Source organism: Delphinus delphis, chromosome 16 (genome assembly GCF_949987515.2).
Source record: "Delphinus delphis chromosome 16, mDelDel1.2, whole genome shotgun sequence".
Classification (NCBI taxonomy): Eukaryota; Metazoa; Chordata; class Mammalia; order Artiodactyla; family Delphinidae; genus Delphinus; species Delphinus delphis.
The window spans coordinates 70,353,358-70,368,086 of NC_082698.1; the positions used below are offsets into that span (position 1 = coordinate 70,353,358).

The 14,729-nt window shown below is 35.9% G+C and overlaps 1 protein-coding gene across 2 annotated transcripts in view; it reads right to left on the bottom strand.

Moving 5' to 3' along the window:
- Window positions 1-14,729, bottom strand: part of CABCOCO1 (ciliary associated calcium binding coiled-coil 1) — a 128,272-nt gene that overhangs the window by 91,993 nt on the left and 21,550 nt on the right. For both annotated transcript variants that reach the window (XM_060034942.1, XM_060034943.1), the window contains exon 4: window positions 2,707-2,851. In XM_060034942.1, coding sequence (XP_059890925.1) covers window positions 2,707-2,851 — 145 coding nt within the window. The remainder of the gene's footprint in view (window positions 1-2,706; window positions 2,852-14,729) is intronic.

Below are 14,729 nucleotides of genomic sequence, written 5' to 3' on the forward strand. Positions count from 1 at the left end.
CTACTCAGAATGAAAATGGTCAAGACATCTGGCTCCAGGCCAGGAAGGACATTTGTGTGAAGAGGTGTTTTTTTTTCTTTTTCCGGTACGCGGGCCTCTCATTGTTGTGGCCTCTCCCGTTGCGGAGCACAGGCTCCGGACAGGCAGGCTCAGCGGCCATGGCTCACGGGCCCAGCCACTCCGCGGCATGTGGGATCTTCTCGGACCGGGCACGAACCCGTGTCCCCTGCATCGGCAGGCGGACTCTCAACCACTGCACCACCAGGGAAGCCCCTGAAGAAGTGTTTTAGAAGTGTTTTCTTATATTGAGTATATGTCTGTGCACTTTACCTTCATCTGATTTCCAGGGAATACATAGAATATACAATGACAGAAATGTCCTTGAACCAGATACATGTCTAAATGACGTCTTATATTAAAAAGCTATGTATATGTTGCGTAAGTAGATTACTCAGTAGCAATGCTGGGGAGGAATTTTGGTATTCATTTTCTCAATTCACAGACACATCATGGAATATACAGTGTAGACTCTATTAAGAGCATCAAATGAAATTTCAATTTTTTTAAGCTTTATTTATTTATTTTTTAAATTTTTGGCCATGCAGCATGTGGGATCTTAGTTCCCTGACCAGGGATCTAACCCATGCCCCCTGCATTGGAAGCATGGAGTCTTAACCACTGGACTGCCAGGGAAGTCCCCGAAATTTCAATTTTATTGTCAGTTAAGTTTCATGTGCTATAGGTCACATTCCAAAACACGCACTCCCAAAACTGACTAGGGCTTTCACTGGTTGATTAAACTTAATTATTAGGTTAAACTGAAAAATGGTTATACTTTTTTTTGATAACTGAGCTAGCTTCATATTTAGAAAACTTCTTTGCAGTCATTAAAATGAAAAGTATTATATGATTTAATTGACATTAAACTTGCATTTGTGGACACATGAGACATTCTGAACAGGTGTTGCAGAAAAGCACATTTCTCTTGACACAACTTCAGAATCAATTCCAGATATCCTACTTACCAACTGATATTTTAATTTCTGTGACAGAGACACTTAAAACATGTAATTTCTTTGAAATCACAATATAAAGATTAAACAGCATAAAAGCTAGTTCTGATTTACTTTATTTGACTAAACTTTCAAATATTACTTTTTTTTTTTTGGAGAAGTAAGACTAGGTATTTTTGGTGTGTGAAGTTACCCTGGTTAGGGTCAAAAGGTGACTAACACTGACATCCCCTCTTCACTTAACCATTTTCTGAATGTCAATAAAATGTCAAGAAATACGCTGATGAACATTTGTCCAGAAAGATGATATGAAAGAGAAAAGAGCTGCCATCTTTCACCATCTAGAAAGTGCATGGGTTTTGGTGCTGTGGTTAACTATCAGTCCTGGTGCCCATTATAAAACTCTTGGGTTGAGAGCTCAGCTGAAAAATGTATTCTGCTAGAGAGACCTGGAAGGCTCAAATGGAGAGAGAAGGGAAAGAAGGATGCTCTACAAATGTGCAGAGAATTCCCCCTGCCCAGTGATTTCCAAACTCTGATGGGCAGAAATACCTTGGGGAACAAGTTCTCCTCCAGCTCTGGGTTTCCACTCCCTTCCCTCCCCGCCACACAAGGATCTCCCTTTAATTGATATGAAGACTACGGTGGCTTTTAGTGAGAGACACACATTAGGAGGTATACTGTAACATTAAGAAGTCATATTATATCAAATGCTATCACATAAAAATATATCATACACCATTATTAATTCATGCCAGAAACCAGTATATAAACCTTATCATATTAAACACATTAGTTTTTTAAAAACTTCCAGGCTACAACCAGGATCCTTGCCAAGCAAATCATGAGCATGTCTAGACCATCATACAGCACCATTTATTTTAGAATTGTAAAACTTAAAGTTGGAAAGTACTGCAGTATATAGTAACAGAGGAACAAAGAAATTCTGCAGAAACTTTTAGTTAGGCAAAAGAAAGATTTTTTACCAACTCTTGTTTAAATATTTGCTAACTTAAAAAATGTCCCTTGGGAGAGATGCAAAACTGTAATGCAGACCTTGTGACAGATCATATAAAAAGACAGATTTCTTAGTTCAACAATGAAGAATCACTGTAAGAAAAATACTTTCCCTCCATCCACCATCATTTTCGAAGCACAAAGAAAGACTTAATTTAATTGGTCAATACTACAAATATTTCAGGGTATATAATAAATTTGAGGAAGTATGTATATAAATCTCTTCAATTTCTAATATAAAGCATTTAAAATAAATGTTTAAATGGAAATGTTACTCTTTAAAATGTAAAATTTTAAGGTCAAGGTCAACTACCTGTAGTATAGTCTATTGTAATCAAATCTGAATAATCTGAAAGAGTCATTTGATTAATAACAACAGTATTATTTAGAGATTCAGAGAAAAAAATTCTTAGACAAGAATTATAGATCTAAATGAAATTATGCTTATCAAACATAAACTTCTTTTTAAGAATGCAAGGAAAGCCAAAATGTTCAATGTCCTGGTTTTTATTTATTGGATGGATGATTTGAATATTACCTAATTATCGGTTGCGTTAATTACTGCAAAAATTTTGTAAATGTCTAACTTCATTAAAAATTGAATTAGCTTCTATTTAATAGACATTTTCTAGAATACATAAAGTGAAAACTAAATGCTACTGAAAAAAGTCCATACCTGACTTTCAAGTAATCAACAATAGCATTGGCTTGTTTTACATCAAAGATATTCCATTCCTCATTTTTTTGTGAATGGGATGGTCCTATTTCAGCCATAACTTCTCTGAGCCATTTTATGCTGTCTTCTATGGACATATGCAGTGCTGAAATAAAATCCAAAGAAGTCTAAAGCATTATTTTCATAGATGTTTTGGCAACAAAATAACCCAAGACGTCCTTAATGTGTAACAATTCCATTTTTCAGTATTTGTGAGGACAAATGGTAAAACTATTGCTGTTTGTTTATGCTAATAATTACATTTTATGTGAAAGAACAGGAGCTTACACACCCAACAATTGTAAATTACCTTAATGCTATACAATTGTCTAAAGAGTTTGTTTCCATTTTAAGATGCAAAAAAAAAAAAAAGAACACTCAATCTATCTAAAGATTACTTTAGAATGGAAAGGAAAAATTTTTTATAATCTTAGATTAAGAGTATAGATAGAAACGACACAAGGTTGGTTGGGTTAGCTGGTAAGGAAGGCCTACAAAGTGGACTCAGCCACTGCAGACAGCAGAACCAGACCCAGAGCTGAAAATGCAAATGAACAGAGTCAACCAACGCTCGGCTTTAGCTGATTGTTACCATGTGGGAATTTGGGCCTGAAGATTTTCAGTGGATGCCAGAAATATGGATTTTTATGTAAAAATCAAGATTTTTTTTTCTTTTCCAAGCTACAGACATAACTTATGTAAGCTGTTTCTCAAATGTATGCCTGATGGTGGTGGTGAGAGCCAGATGACAGTGCAAAAAGAGTGACACTGACACCACTTTGCCACCATTACCAAAAATAAACAAGTCAATGATTGTGGTCTATTCTCTCGCAATTAAAAGCAAACAAACAACAAAGCAAAACTATCTTCTAAGGCATCTGTCTAGTCGAAAAAGAAGTAGATAAGTGTCAAAAGCCTTGGACTTAAATTTTATAATGTGTATAATACAAACATTAACCTCCATCTTCTTTTCATATTTTTACTTGTGGCAGACAAATGTTATTTACAATACACACACAGCTTCCTGCATCCTGAGGAGAATCCAGGTAACTGGAGTGTCCAAACTGTCCTTTGCTGACAAGTGAGGGGTGTATGGACACGAGACCGAACAGCATGGAGGTGGAGAGTTGAAAGGCTCTAGCAAAAACAAGGGTGGATTGGTTGCTTGGAGGCGGTGATTGTCAGCTGGTGGCCAGGATGAGGGCCTGGGGGAGAACTGTGATGAACAATGTGAATCCCACCTTCCCAATCCCAACCAAACTTCTCTCTCTCTTAGGAGACCATTAGTAAACTTTCCAAGTCTTGTTAATGGGGTGGCTTTTTCAGGGAAGTAGAAGGCGAGAGTGCAGAGGAATTATGAGAACACAGGCTGATTGTCAGAACCAATTATTTCTGGGTTACATAGCTTCTCTTTCTGGGATATAAGTGCTAGGTCCCCAAATTACTAATAAAATGACAGTAAAGTAATTTAAAATTTTGGAAGACACTATAAACACCAACTTGTAATTTGTTTAGTCTAGATTCTTTTCTATGTGTAGGAATTAGAAAAGCATAAAACTATATAACAATTAAAATCTGGTTTAATGAATGACAATTAGTCCAATTCTCATGGCCTCCTTCCAGATCCTGTTTTATGTCTGTCAGATACATAGAATTATTACTGGATAACTAGGCTTTCCTGTATCATTCTAAGTGGAGTTCAATTATTACTGAACATTTCTTTTTCTTTTTTTAAAATTTCTTTTTTAATTTATTTATTTTTGGCTGCGTTGGGTCTTCGTTGCTGTGCGCAGGCTTTCTCTATTTGCGGTGAGCAGGGGCTACTCGGTTGCGGTGCACGTGCTTCTCATTGTGGTGGCTTCTCTTGTTGCAGAGCACGGGCTCTAGGCACACCGGCTTCAGCAATTGTGGCTCTCAGGCTCTAGAGCTCAGGCTCAGTAGTTGTGGCGCACGGACTTAGTTGCTCTGTGGCATGAGGGATCTTCCCGGACCAGGGACTGAACCTGTGTCCCCTGAATTGGCAGGTGGATTCTTAACCACTGCGCCACCAGGGAAGTCCCTATTTCTTTTTCTATGATAAACTTCTTTTGAAAATAGTAAGAGTAATTTCAGAAATGAAAAATCTGTTGGATAAAAGCAATTAAGAAATGAATGAATTAAAATCTGAATCATTTTATTAATAAAACGGTATTAATTAGAAATGCAGAGAAAAAATTTAGATGATTCTAATTCTAGATGTGATTATACTTATCAAGCACAAAAATAAATTTATATTACTATTTCCTTATGTTAAAATATAACTGACTCTTTAAAACTGTTTTTCTATGTCTAATGTCTTTCTACAGATAATGGCTTTAAAAATTAGGAAAGTTATCATTTCACTTATCTAACTGAAATGTTTGCCCTTTTAAAAATCACATTTAGTGATATGATTAAAATATGAAAGACTAAACCAATTAAATACTAAGGGCTGTTAGAAATAAAATTTATCCTTGAAAATTTAGGGTAATGAAAGAACATACTATACTTATAATTAGCTGGAAGATTTAGATTGGTACCTCATAACTGCCATTTACTACCTAGGTAATCTGAGTTTCATTTTCCTTATCTGTGAATGAGAATAATACCAATTCTCAAAATAATAGTGCTATTGTGAAGATCAAATAAGGAATGCATGGGAAACTCCTGGTAAACTGAAAAGATACATATACATTACATGTATACAGTGCTTTCTAGAATTTAGCCCAAAGCCAGGCACATCTCACGTGGTCAGGAGGATGGGCTCTCGCTCTCTGGGTTCAGATTTAACCTCTCTGAATCTCATATATTCTTCTCATTTTTAAAATGAGGAGAATAATGGAACTATCTTATAAGACTGTGCATGAATTAAGTGCAAAAGTATTTGGAAAGCAAATGGCACTGTGAGTGACACAAGTTAGTCCTGTATAAATGTTAATTATTATTATCATTATCATCATCATCATTCCTGTTTGGAGGAAAAACAATTCAACTTCATAGAACTAAAAAGCATTCTATGGTTATTTACCACATTCATGTTATATAGAGGACAATCAATCTTGGCCCATCGACCTAGATAGAGGCCAAATACCCAGTCTAATACTCTACATCCTGTCCTTGGTCAGGCCCTGGAAAAACTGAAACTCAAAACGTATATTATTAAGGGACTTCCCTGGCGGTCCAGTGGTTAAGACTTCGCCTTCCAATGCAGGGGGTGCAGGTTCGATCCCTGATCAGGGAGCTAAGATCCCACACGCCTGGAGGCCAAAAAATCAAAACATAAAACAGAAAGCAATATTGTAACAAACTCAATAAAGACTTTAAAAATGGTCCACATCAAAAAAAAATCTTAAAAAAAATACACATATACTGTTAAGATAACTGTACAAATTCTACGTTCCATAATCTTTTAGTTGGATCTACTTTGATTCCAGGTGGTTGTCTGCAGAATATCTTGTGGATAATGTAGCACAATCTGAGACAAGGGATAGATCACAAACCGAGTCAGTATAAAGTAACAGTCCCCACACTAGAATTTTATTAGTAACCGTCGGCCACACTACAGCTCACAGCACAAACTGTGCTCTTCGGTGCTTTTTCTCTGAAGATGTTGCCGGATGGGATGGGAGTGCTCACTATGTGCTCAGGACTCCACCACCTCTTAGTTTAAGTATAAACATACTTCATCTCCTTCCCTGGCACACTTGGCTAAGATTACATTCTTTCCTGATGGTAACTATAACCTTGTTAGCTTGAAAGGTTTGAGAGGATTTTTTTTTTTTTTCTGCCAGAAGGAAAACTAGATCCCTTGCTTTTTTCCGGTTAGGTTTTACATACGTACTTTCGCTCTCTCATAGTTTATGAGTACTTGGATGCATCGTGCTCAAGTTTTAAAAATTCATTTTTGAACTGATATCAACAATATAAAGTTTCACATAAAAGAAATATTCATAAGTTATGTTATGGAAAACGTTTAAAATGGAAATCTCTTGTCAAACTTGTAATGTGAGATCCATGAAATTTTTCTACTTTCCTTTATTCTGTTTCTAGTTTGTGAATTCTCAGCTCAGAGGTTGCAAAGCTTAAGACTGTTCATGTCATGTATTTCTTTTTACAATTTAATTCATAGATGACATATTCACATGGTTCAAAAAATATATGTGAAGATGTATTGTGAGAAGCCTTCCTCCAGTCCTGTTGTCCATGTGCCCAGTTCCTACACCCTTTGCACAGAAAATTTTATTAGCTTTTTCTGTATTCTTCCAGCATTTCTTTGTATATATAACAAATAAAGACATAGATAAATACTAATCCTGTCTGTTTTATAAACAAAAGAATACAATTCTACACCTTACTCTACTCAGTAACAACATATGATACCTAGAAAACCTTCCTCATTCTTTCCTTTTTTACTGCTGCACAGTATTCCAATTTAGGGATAGGCTACTCCCTACAGGTAAAGTTTTAATTTTGGAGTAGTTTTAGATTTACAGAAAAGTTTCAAGAATATCACGGAGACTCCCCATATACCTCATACACAGTTTCCCCCATTGTTAATATAGCTATGGTACATTTGACACACCTAATGAGCAAATAGTGATATATTATTATTTAAGTTCACCCTTTGGACTTCTTTAGTTTTTTTTTTTTTTTTTTTTTTTTTTTGTGGTACGCGGGCCTCTCACTGCTGTGGCCTCTCCCGTTGCAGAGCACAGGCTCCGGACGCGCAGGCTCAGCAGCCATGGCTCACGGGCCCAGCCGCTCCGCGGCATGTGGGATCTTCCCGGACCAGGGCACGAACCCGTGTCCCCTGCATCGGCAGGCAGAATCTCAACCACTGTGCCACCAGGGAAATCCCCCTTTAGTTTTGATTAAAGCCTTTTTTTCTGTCCCAGGATCCCCTCCAGGACACATTACATTTAGTCGTCACGTCTCCTTAGACAGTACAGTTTCTCAGATTTTCCTTGTTTTTTTTTTTTTTTTTTTTTTTTACAGTACTTGGGCCTCTCACCGCTGTGGCCTCTCCCGCTGCGGAGCACAGGCTCCGGACACGCAGGCTCAGCGGCCATGGCTCACAGGCCCAGCCGTTCCGCGGCATGTGGGATCTTCCTGGACCGGGGCACGAACCCGTGTCCCCTGCATTGGCAGGCGGACTCTCAACCACTGCGCCACCAGGGAAGCCCTTTCCTTGTTTTTAAAGGCTTTGACAGTTTTGAGAAGTACTGGTCAGATATTTTGTCGTATGTTCTTAAATTTGGGTTTATCTGATACTTCTGTCATGATTAGACAGGGGTTAAATGTTTTGGACAGGAAGACTACAGTGCCATTCTCATCACATTATATCTAGGGTATTGCTATTTAACCTGGCTCATCACTAGTGGTGTTAGCCTTAGTCACCTGGCTGAGGTTGTATCTGTCAGGCTTCTCTACTATAAAGTTACTATTTTTCCCCTTTTCCATACTGTCCGCTTTGGAAGGAGGTTTGCAGCCCTCACTTAAGGGGTGGCGAATGGTGTTCAACTTGTTGTGGGTGAAGTATCTGCATAAATTATTGGGAATTTTACATGGGAGATTTGTCTCTTTTACCCCAGTTAATTATTTATTCAGTCATTAATTTCCATCAGTATGGATTCATGGATGTTAATTTTATACTTTGGATTATAATTCAATACTATGTTATTTCATTCAAATTATTTTAACTGGGCACTGGGAGCTTTTTCAGTTGGCTTCTCTAATTCTTTGACATACCCCCATCATTCTTGACAAACCCCCATCAGTGTTTTTTGGCACTTTCTTTTGGCCACTACAAGAAACTCCCAGGCTCACCTTTTATGTTCCCTGCTCTAGGTCTACAATCAGCCATTTTTCTAAAGAGTCCTGGTTCCTTTTCTTGGAGAATGAAATTATAATCCAAGAACTGGGTCCTGGGTGGTATGCTCACTGCCACTGGATGTCATTGCTTTTTGGCCCTCCTTGTGAACAGATCTAAGAAGTATGTGTATATACGTGTTTACACTTAACTATACAACTATTCATCTGTGTATCTATTAAGTTAAACAAGAATTCACACTGATGTTTTCAGTTTATGTGTCTAATCTTTTGCTTTTTCAAACATTACTGCAAGTAATGACTTTACATACATGTCAGGTTACACGTGTGCCAGTGGATATATAGGATAAATTCCCAAAAGTTGGATTGCTAGGAAGAGACAATACATTTGTCAAAGAGACAATACATTTGTAAATTTGATAGACAGCTGCTAACCCACATTCCACAAGGGGTTTTTACTTCCATTAAACATATAGAGAATACTTGTTTTCTTACAGCTTTAACAGCTGAGAATGCTACCAACATTTCACAGTTTTGTCAATTTGATATATGACAAATGACATTTCTGTATAGTTTTAATTAACATTTTTCTTATTATCCTTAAGGATGAACTGTTCATTTGTTTAAGAATCATTTGTATTTCTTTAGTCATATCCTTGGCATACTCTTCTATTGCACTATTGGTCTTTTTCTTCTTGCTTCTGCATGCTCTTTTTATATTACAGAACGTAATTGTTTGTTGATGTCTGAGATGCAATGTTTTTCCCAGTTTCTAATTCTTATTTTATTTTGATTCTGGTATTTTTTCATTGCAGACTTCTGGCTTTCATATATCAAATTTAACTATCTTTGTCTTTACGGCTTCAGAATTTTGAAGCCTAATTATAAAGGTCTTCCCCATCCAAGGCTATAAATAAATTAACCCATGTTTTTCTCTAACATTTTTATGGCTCCACTTATTTTACATTTAAGGGTTTGATCCATTTGGATGTATTCTGGTTTATAAACAAAGACAGGTTTGAATCCAATTTCATTTTATTTTTTTCTTGGTGGATACCCAGTTGTCCCAGTATTATTTATTGAATAATTATCTTTTCACCACAGATTTGAAATGCCATTTTACCAAATACTGAATTCCAGTGACTGGGTCAACTGCTTAGCTTTCTGTTGTGTTCCTTTGGTCTATTTAGTGATTCACCACTGTGTCCAAATACTTGAGATTTTGTAACACTACTACTAGTACTACTACTACTAAGATACGCTAAAGCTTGTTACACTTTTAAAAGACAGTTTTTCTGGCTATTTCTATTTTTTTATTTTCCACATTTTTTTTTGTTAGAATCACCTTGCCTAGGAACCCACCTCTAGGCTAAAACATTAACAAAAAACTGTTGGCATTTTTATTGGCATATTCATATTATAAATTAACTTGGTGAGATTTAGCATTTTTATGATGTTAGGTCTTTCAAAGAACATTGTAAGTTTTTTCCAAATGTTAAAAACTTCCGGGCTTCCCTGGTGGCGCAGTGCTTGAGAGTCCGCCTGCCGATGCAGGGGACGCGGGTTTGTGCCCCGGTCCGGGAGGATCCCACGTGCCATGGAGCGGCTGGGCCCGTGAGCCATGGCCGCTGAGCCTGCGCGTCCGGAGCCTGTGCTCCGCAATGGGAGAGGCCACAACAGTGAGAGGCCCGCGTACCGCAAAAAAACCAAACCAAAACAAAACAAAAAAACTTCCTTTGTGGCTTTAAAATTCTTTGAAGTCTTCTTCATATAGGGCTTGCACATTACTTTTTTAAAAGTTTATTCTGCATAGTTTCTATTTCTTGTTAGAGCATATATATTTTCTTTCACTAAATCTTTTATCTTTGTTTTCATACATAAATATTATTAAAAATTATACAGTGAAATTGACTTTTCCTTTTGGTGTACAGTTCTATGAACTTAAACCCTTGTAAAGATCATGTAACCACCACTACAATTGTGATACAGAACAGTTACATCACCTCAAAAAACTCCCTCATGCTATCCTTTTATGTACTCTTCTCACCCCAGCCTCTGGCAAACACTGATTTGTTCTCCACTGCTATAGTTGTGTCTTGTTGAGGATTTCCCATAAATGTAATGATACAGTATACAATCTTTTGAGACTGACTTCAACTCAGTATGATGCTACTGAGACGGATCCAAATTGTCGTATCATGGTTCAATCTCTTTTATTGCTGAGTAGTGCTCCATCGTATGGATATACCATAGTTTGTTTACCTGTTCATCTATTGATAGACATTCAGTTTTGAGCACTTATGAATAGAGCTGCTAGACAACATTTGTGCACAGGCTTTTGGGTGAACGTGTGTGTTTCTTTCTTTAGAGTAATGCCTAGGAGTGGGATGGATGGGATATAATTTTATAAGATGCTGCCAACTATTGTCCAGAGTGGCTGTGCCACTTTGCATTTCCACAAGCAAAGCATAAGAGTTCTAGGTGCTCTGTGTCTTTGTCAGCATTTGGTATTGCCAGTATTTTTTAGTTTAGCCATTCTAATAGTTGTGTAGTGGTTTCATAGTGGTGTTTTTCTTTTCTTTGAACATCTTTCTTTTTTTATTTTTTATACAGAAGCTTCTTATTAGTTATCTATTTTATACATATTAGTCATAGTGGTTTTATTTTATATTTCCCTAATGACAAATGATGTTGAACAACTTTTAAGGAGTTTATTTGCTATCCTTATATCTTCTTTGGTGAAGGGTTTGTTCAAATTCTTTGCCCATTTTTAAAATAAGATAAACTTTATTTTGGAAAAGATTTATATTTATAGAAAAATTACAAAAATAGTATTGAGAATTCCTGCACACTCCACACAGTTTCTCTTATTTTTAACATCTAACATTATCATGGTACCTTTATTTACGACTAATAAACCAATTTTATATATTACAATTAACTAAAGCCCATATTTTATTCAATTTCCTTAATTTTTACTAAGTGTCCTTTTTCTGTTCCAGGATCACATCCAGGATACCACATTACACTTGGTAGTCATGTCTCCTGAGGTTCCCCTAGATTGATAGTTTCTCTGACTTTTCTTGTTTTTGATAACCTTATCAGTTTGAAAAGGACTGGTCAAATATTTTGTACAACGTTCCTCAATTTGGGTTTGTCTGATGGTTAAACATAAGTTATGGGTTTTCATGGCTTTGTCCATTTTTAATAGGGTTGTTTGTTTTCTTATTGTTGAGTTTTGAGAGTTCTTTATATATTACAACTACAAGTCCTTTTTCAGATATGTGATTTGCAAATATATTTTTCCCTGTCTGTAGTTTGTCTTTTCATTCTTTTAACAATGACGTTCATAAAACAAAAATTTTAAAATTTGATGAAATCCAATTTTTTTTATGGGTCATGTTTTGGGGTTCACTTCTAACAACTTCTTGATAACCCAAGGTCATGAAGATTTTCTCCTATGTTTTCTTCTAAAAGATTTATAGTTTTATATTTTAAATGTATATCTGAGCCATTTAGATTTAATTGTATCAAGTGAAAGTTCAGGTTGAAGTGTATTTTTTTCAAAATAGATGAGCAGTTGTTCCAACAACATTTATTGAAAAGGCTACCTGGTTCCACTGAATTGCTTTTGCATATTTATAAAAAAATCAGATGACCATTTTTGTGTGAGTCTATTTCTGAATTCTGTCTTCTGTTCCATCAATTTATGTGTTCATCTCTTCACTAATTCCACACTGACTTCATTACTGTAACTTTATAGTAATTCTTAAATTGAGTGGTAAGACGGATGCAGCTTTACTCTTATTTTTCAAAAAATTTTTAGCTGTTTTAGGTCCTTAGCGTTTCCATATAAATTTAAAAAATCAATGAGTATGTCTAGAAATAATCCTGCTGGGATTTGGATTGATACTGCATTAAATCTACAGATCAATTTAGAAGACATCTTTTTTTTTTTTTTTTTTTATGCGGTACGCAGGCCTCTCACTGTTGTGGCTTCTCCTGTTGTGGAGCACAGGCTCCGGACGCGCAGGCTCAGCAGCCATGGCTCAGAGGCCCAGCCGCTCCACAGCATGTGGGATCTTCCCGAACCGGGGCACGAACCCGTGTCCCCTGAATCAGCAGGCAGACTCTCAACCACTGTGCCAACAGGGAAGCCCTAGAAGACATCTTTACCATGTGGAGACTTCTAATCCAAGGACACAGTATGTTTTTTCATTTGTTTAGGTTTTATTTCTTTTATCATCATTTTAGCATACAGATTGCGTACATTTTGTTAGATTTATACTCAAGTACTTCTATTATTTTTTGAGTTATTGTAAATGATATTATCTGTTAAAATTTTGGTAACCAATGTACATTGCTAGCATACTGAAATACAACTGACTTGTGTGTTTTGACCTTATTCCTGCAAATTTGCTAAACTCATTAGTTCTAGGAATTGTTTTGATTCTGTGTAATTTTGTATATAGAGCAACATTTCATCTAAGAACAGAGACTGCTTGATTCCTTCCTTTCCAATCTGCATGTATCTTATTTCTTTTTCTCACCATACTGCACTTATTGCCAAGACTCCTATTCTTATGTTGAATAGGAGTGGTAAGAGAAGACATTCTTACCTTGACCCTGATCTTATGGGGAAAGAATCTGGTCTTTCTACCACTAAGTATGATGGTGGCTTTTTTGTAGATGTCTTTTATGAGGTTGACAAATATCACTTCTTTTCTTAATTTTCTGACTTTAAAAACATACTGAATGGATGTTGTATTTAGTCAAATGCTTTCTCTGCATGTATTTACATGATCATGTGTTTTTTTCTTCTTTCAACTATTTACATTGATCAGATTTTCAATACTGAACCAGCATTGAATTTCTGGGATAAAGCCCAACTGGTCATGCATATTATTCTTTTTATAAATTGCCTGATTCATTTTGATGACATTTTGTTGGGAATGTTTTTTATGTTCATTAGGGATATTGCTCTGTAATTTCTTCTCCTTCTCCTATCCCTACTACGCCACCTTTCCTCTACTTTTTCTTTTCCTTCTCTTTCTTCTCCCTCTCCCTCACCTCTCCTTCTTCTCTCTCTTTGTCAGGTTTTGGTATGAAGATAATTTTAGCCTCATAAAATGAGTTAGGAAGAGTTCTTTCCTCCACTATTTCTGGAAGAGGTTATGTATAATTGGTGGTATTTCTTCATTAAATGTTTAATAGAATTTTCCATTGAAAACATCTGGGACTGAAGAAGTTTTTCCAAAAGTTTTTAGCAACTAACTCAATTTCTTAAATCATTATGGGAATATCAGGTTGTCTATTTCATCTTGGGTGAGTTTTGTTAGTTTGTGGTTTTTGAGAATTGGTCAGTTCCTTTTTGTTTTCTAATGTATGTATATAATTAACATTCTCTTAATATTCTGTAAATGTCTGCAGGATCTTTAGTGATACCCTTTTTTTATATCTGATAATGATAACCTGTGCCTTCTATCTTTTTTCTTAGTTTTGCTTCTTATCAATTTTATTGATCGTTTCAAAGATCCTGATTTTTGTTTCATTGATTTTTCTCCATTGGTTTTCCGTTTTCAATTTCATTGATTTCTGTTTGTTATTTCTTTCTTTTCTGCTTGATCCATGTTCTTTTTTTCTGGCTTCCTAAAGTTTAAGCGTATTCATTTTAGACTGTATTCTTTTCTAATATAAGCATTTACTGATAGAAACTTCCCTCTTATCATCGGCTCAACTGCATCACACAAATTTTCATGTTTTATTATCATTCACTTAAAAATCTTTTCTAATACCTGTTGAGACTTTCTCTTTGACTCATGGACTGTTAAGAACTGTGCTGTTTAATATCCAAGTGTTCAGAGACTTTCCTGACATATTTCTATTGTTAATTTCTTGCTTAATTCCATTATGGTCAGAAAATATATTTGTATAATTTCAATTACTTTATTTTATTTACTTATTTATTTTTAAACATCTTTATTGCAGTATTATAACTGCTTTACAATGGTGTGTTAGTTTCTGCTTTATAACAAAGTGAATCAGTTATACATATACATATGTCCCCATATCTCTTTCCTCTTGCATCTCCCTCCCTCCCACCCTCCCTATCCCACCCCTCTAGATGGTCACAAAGC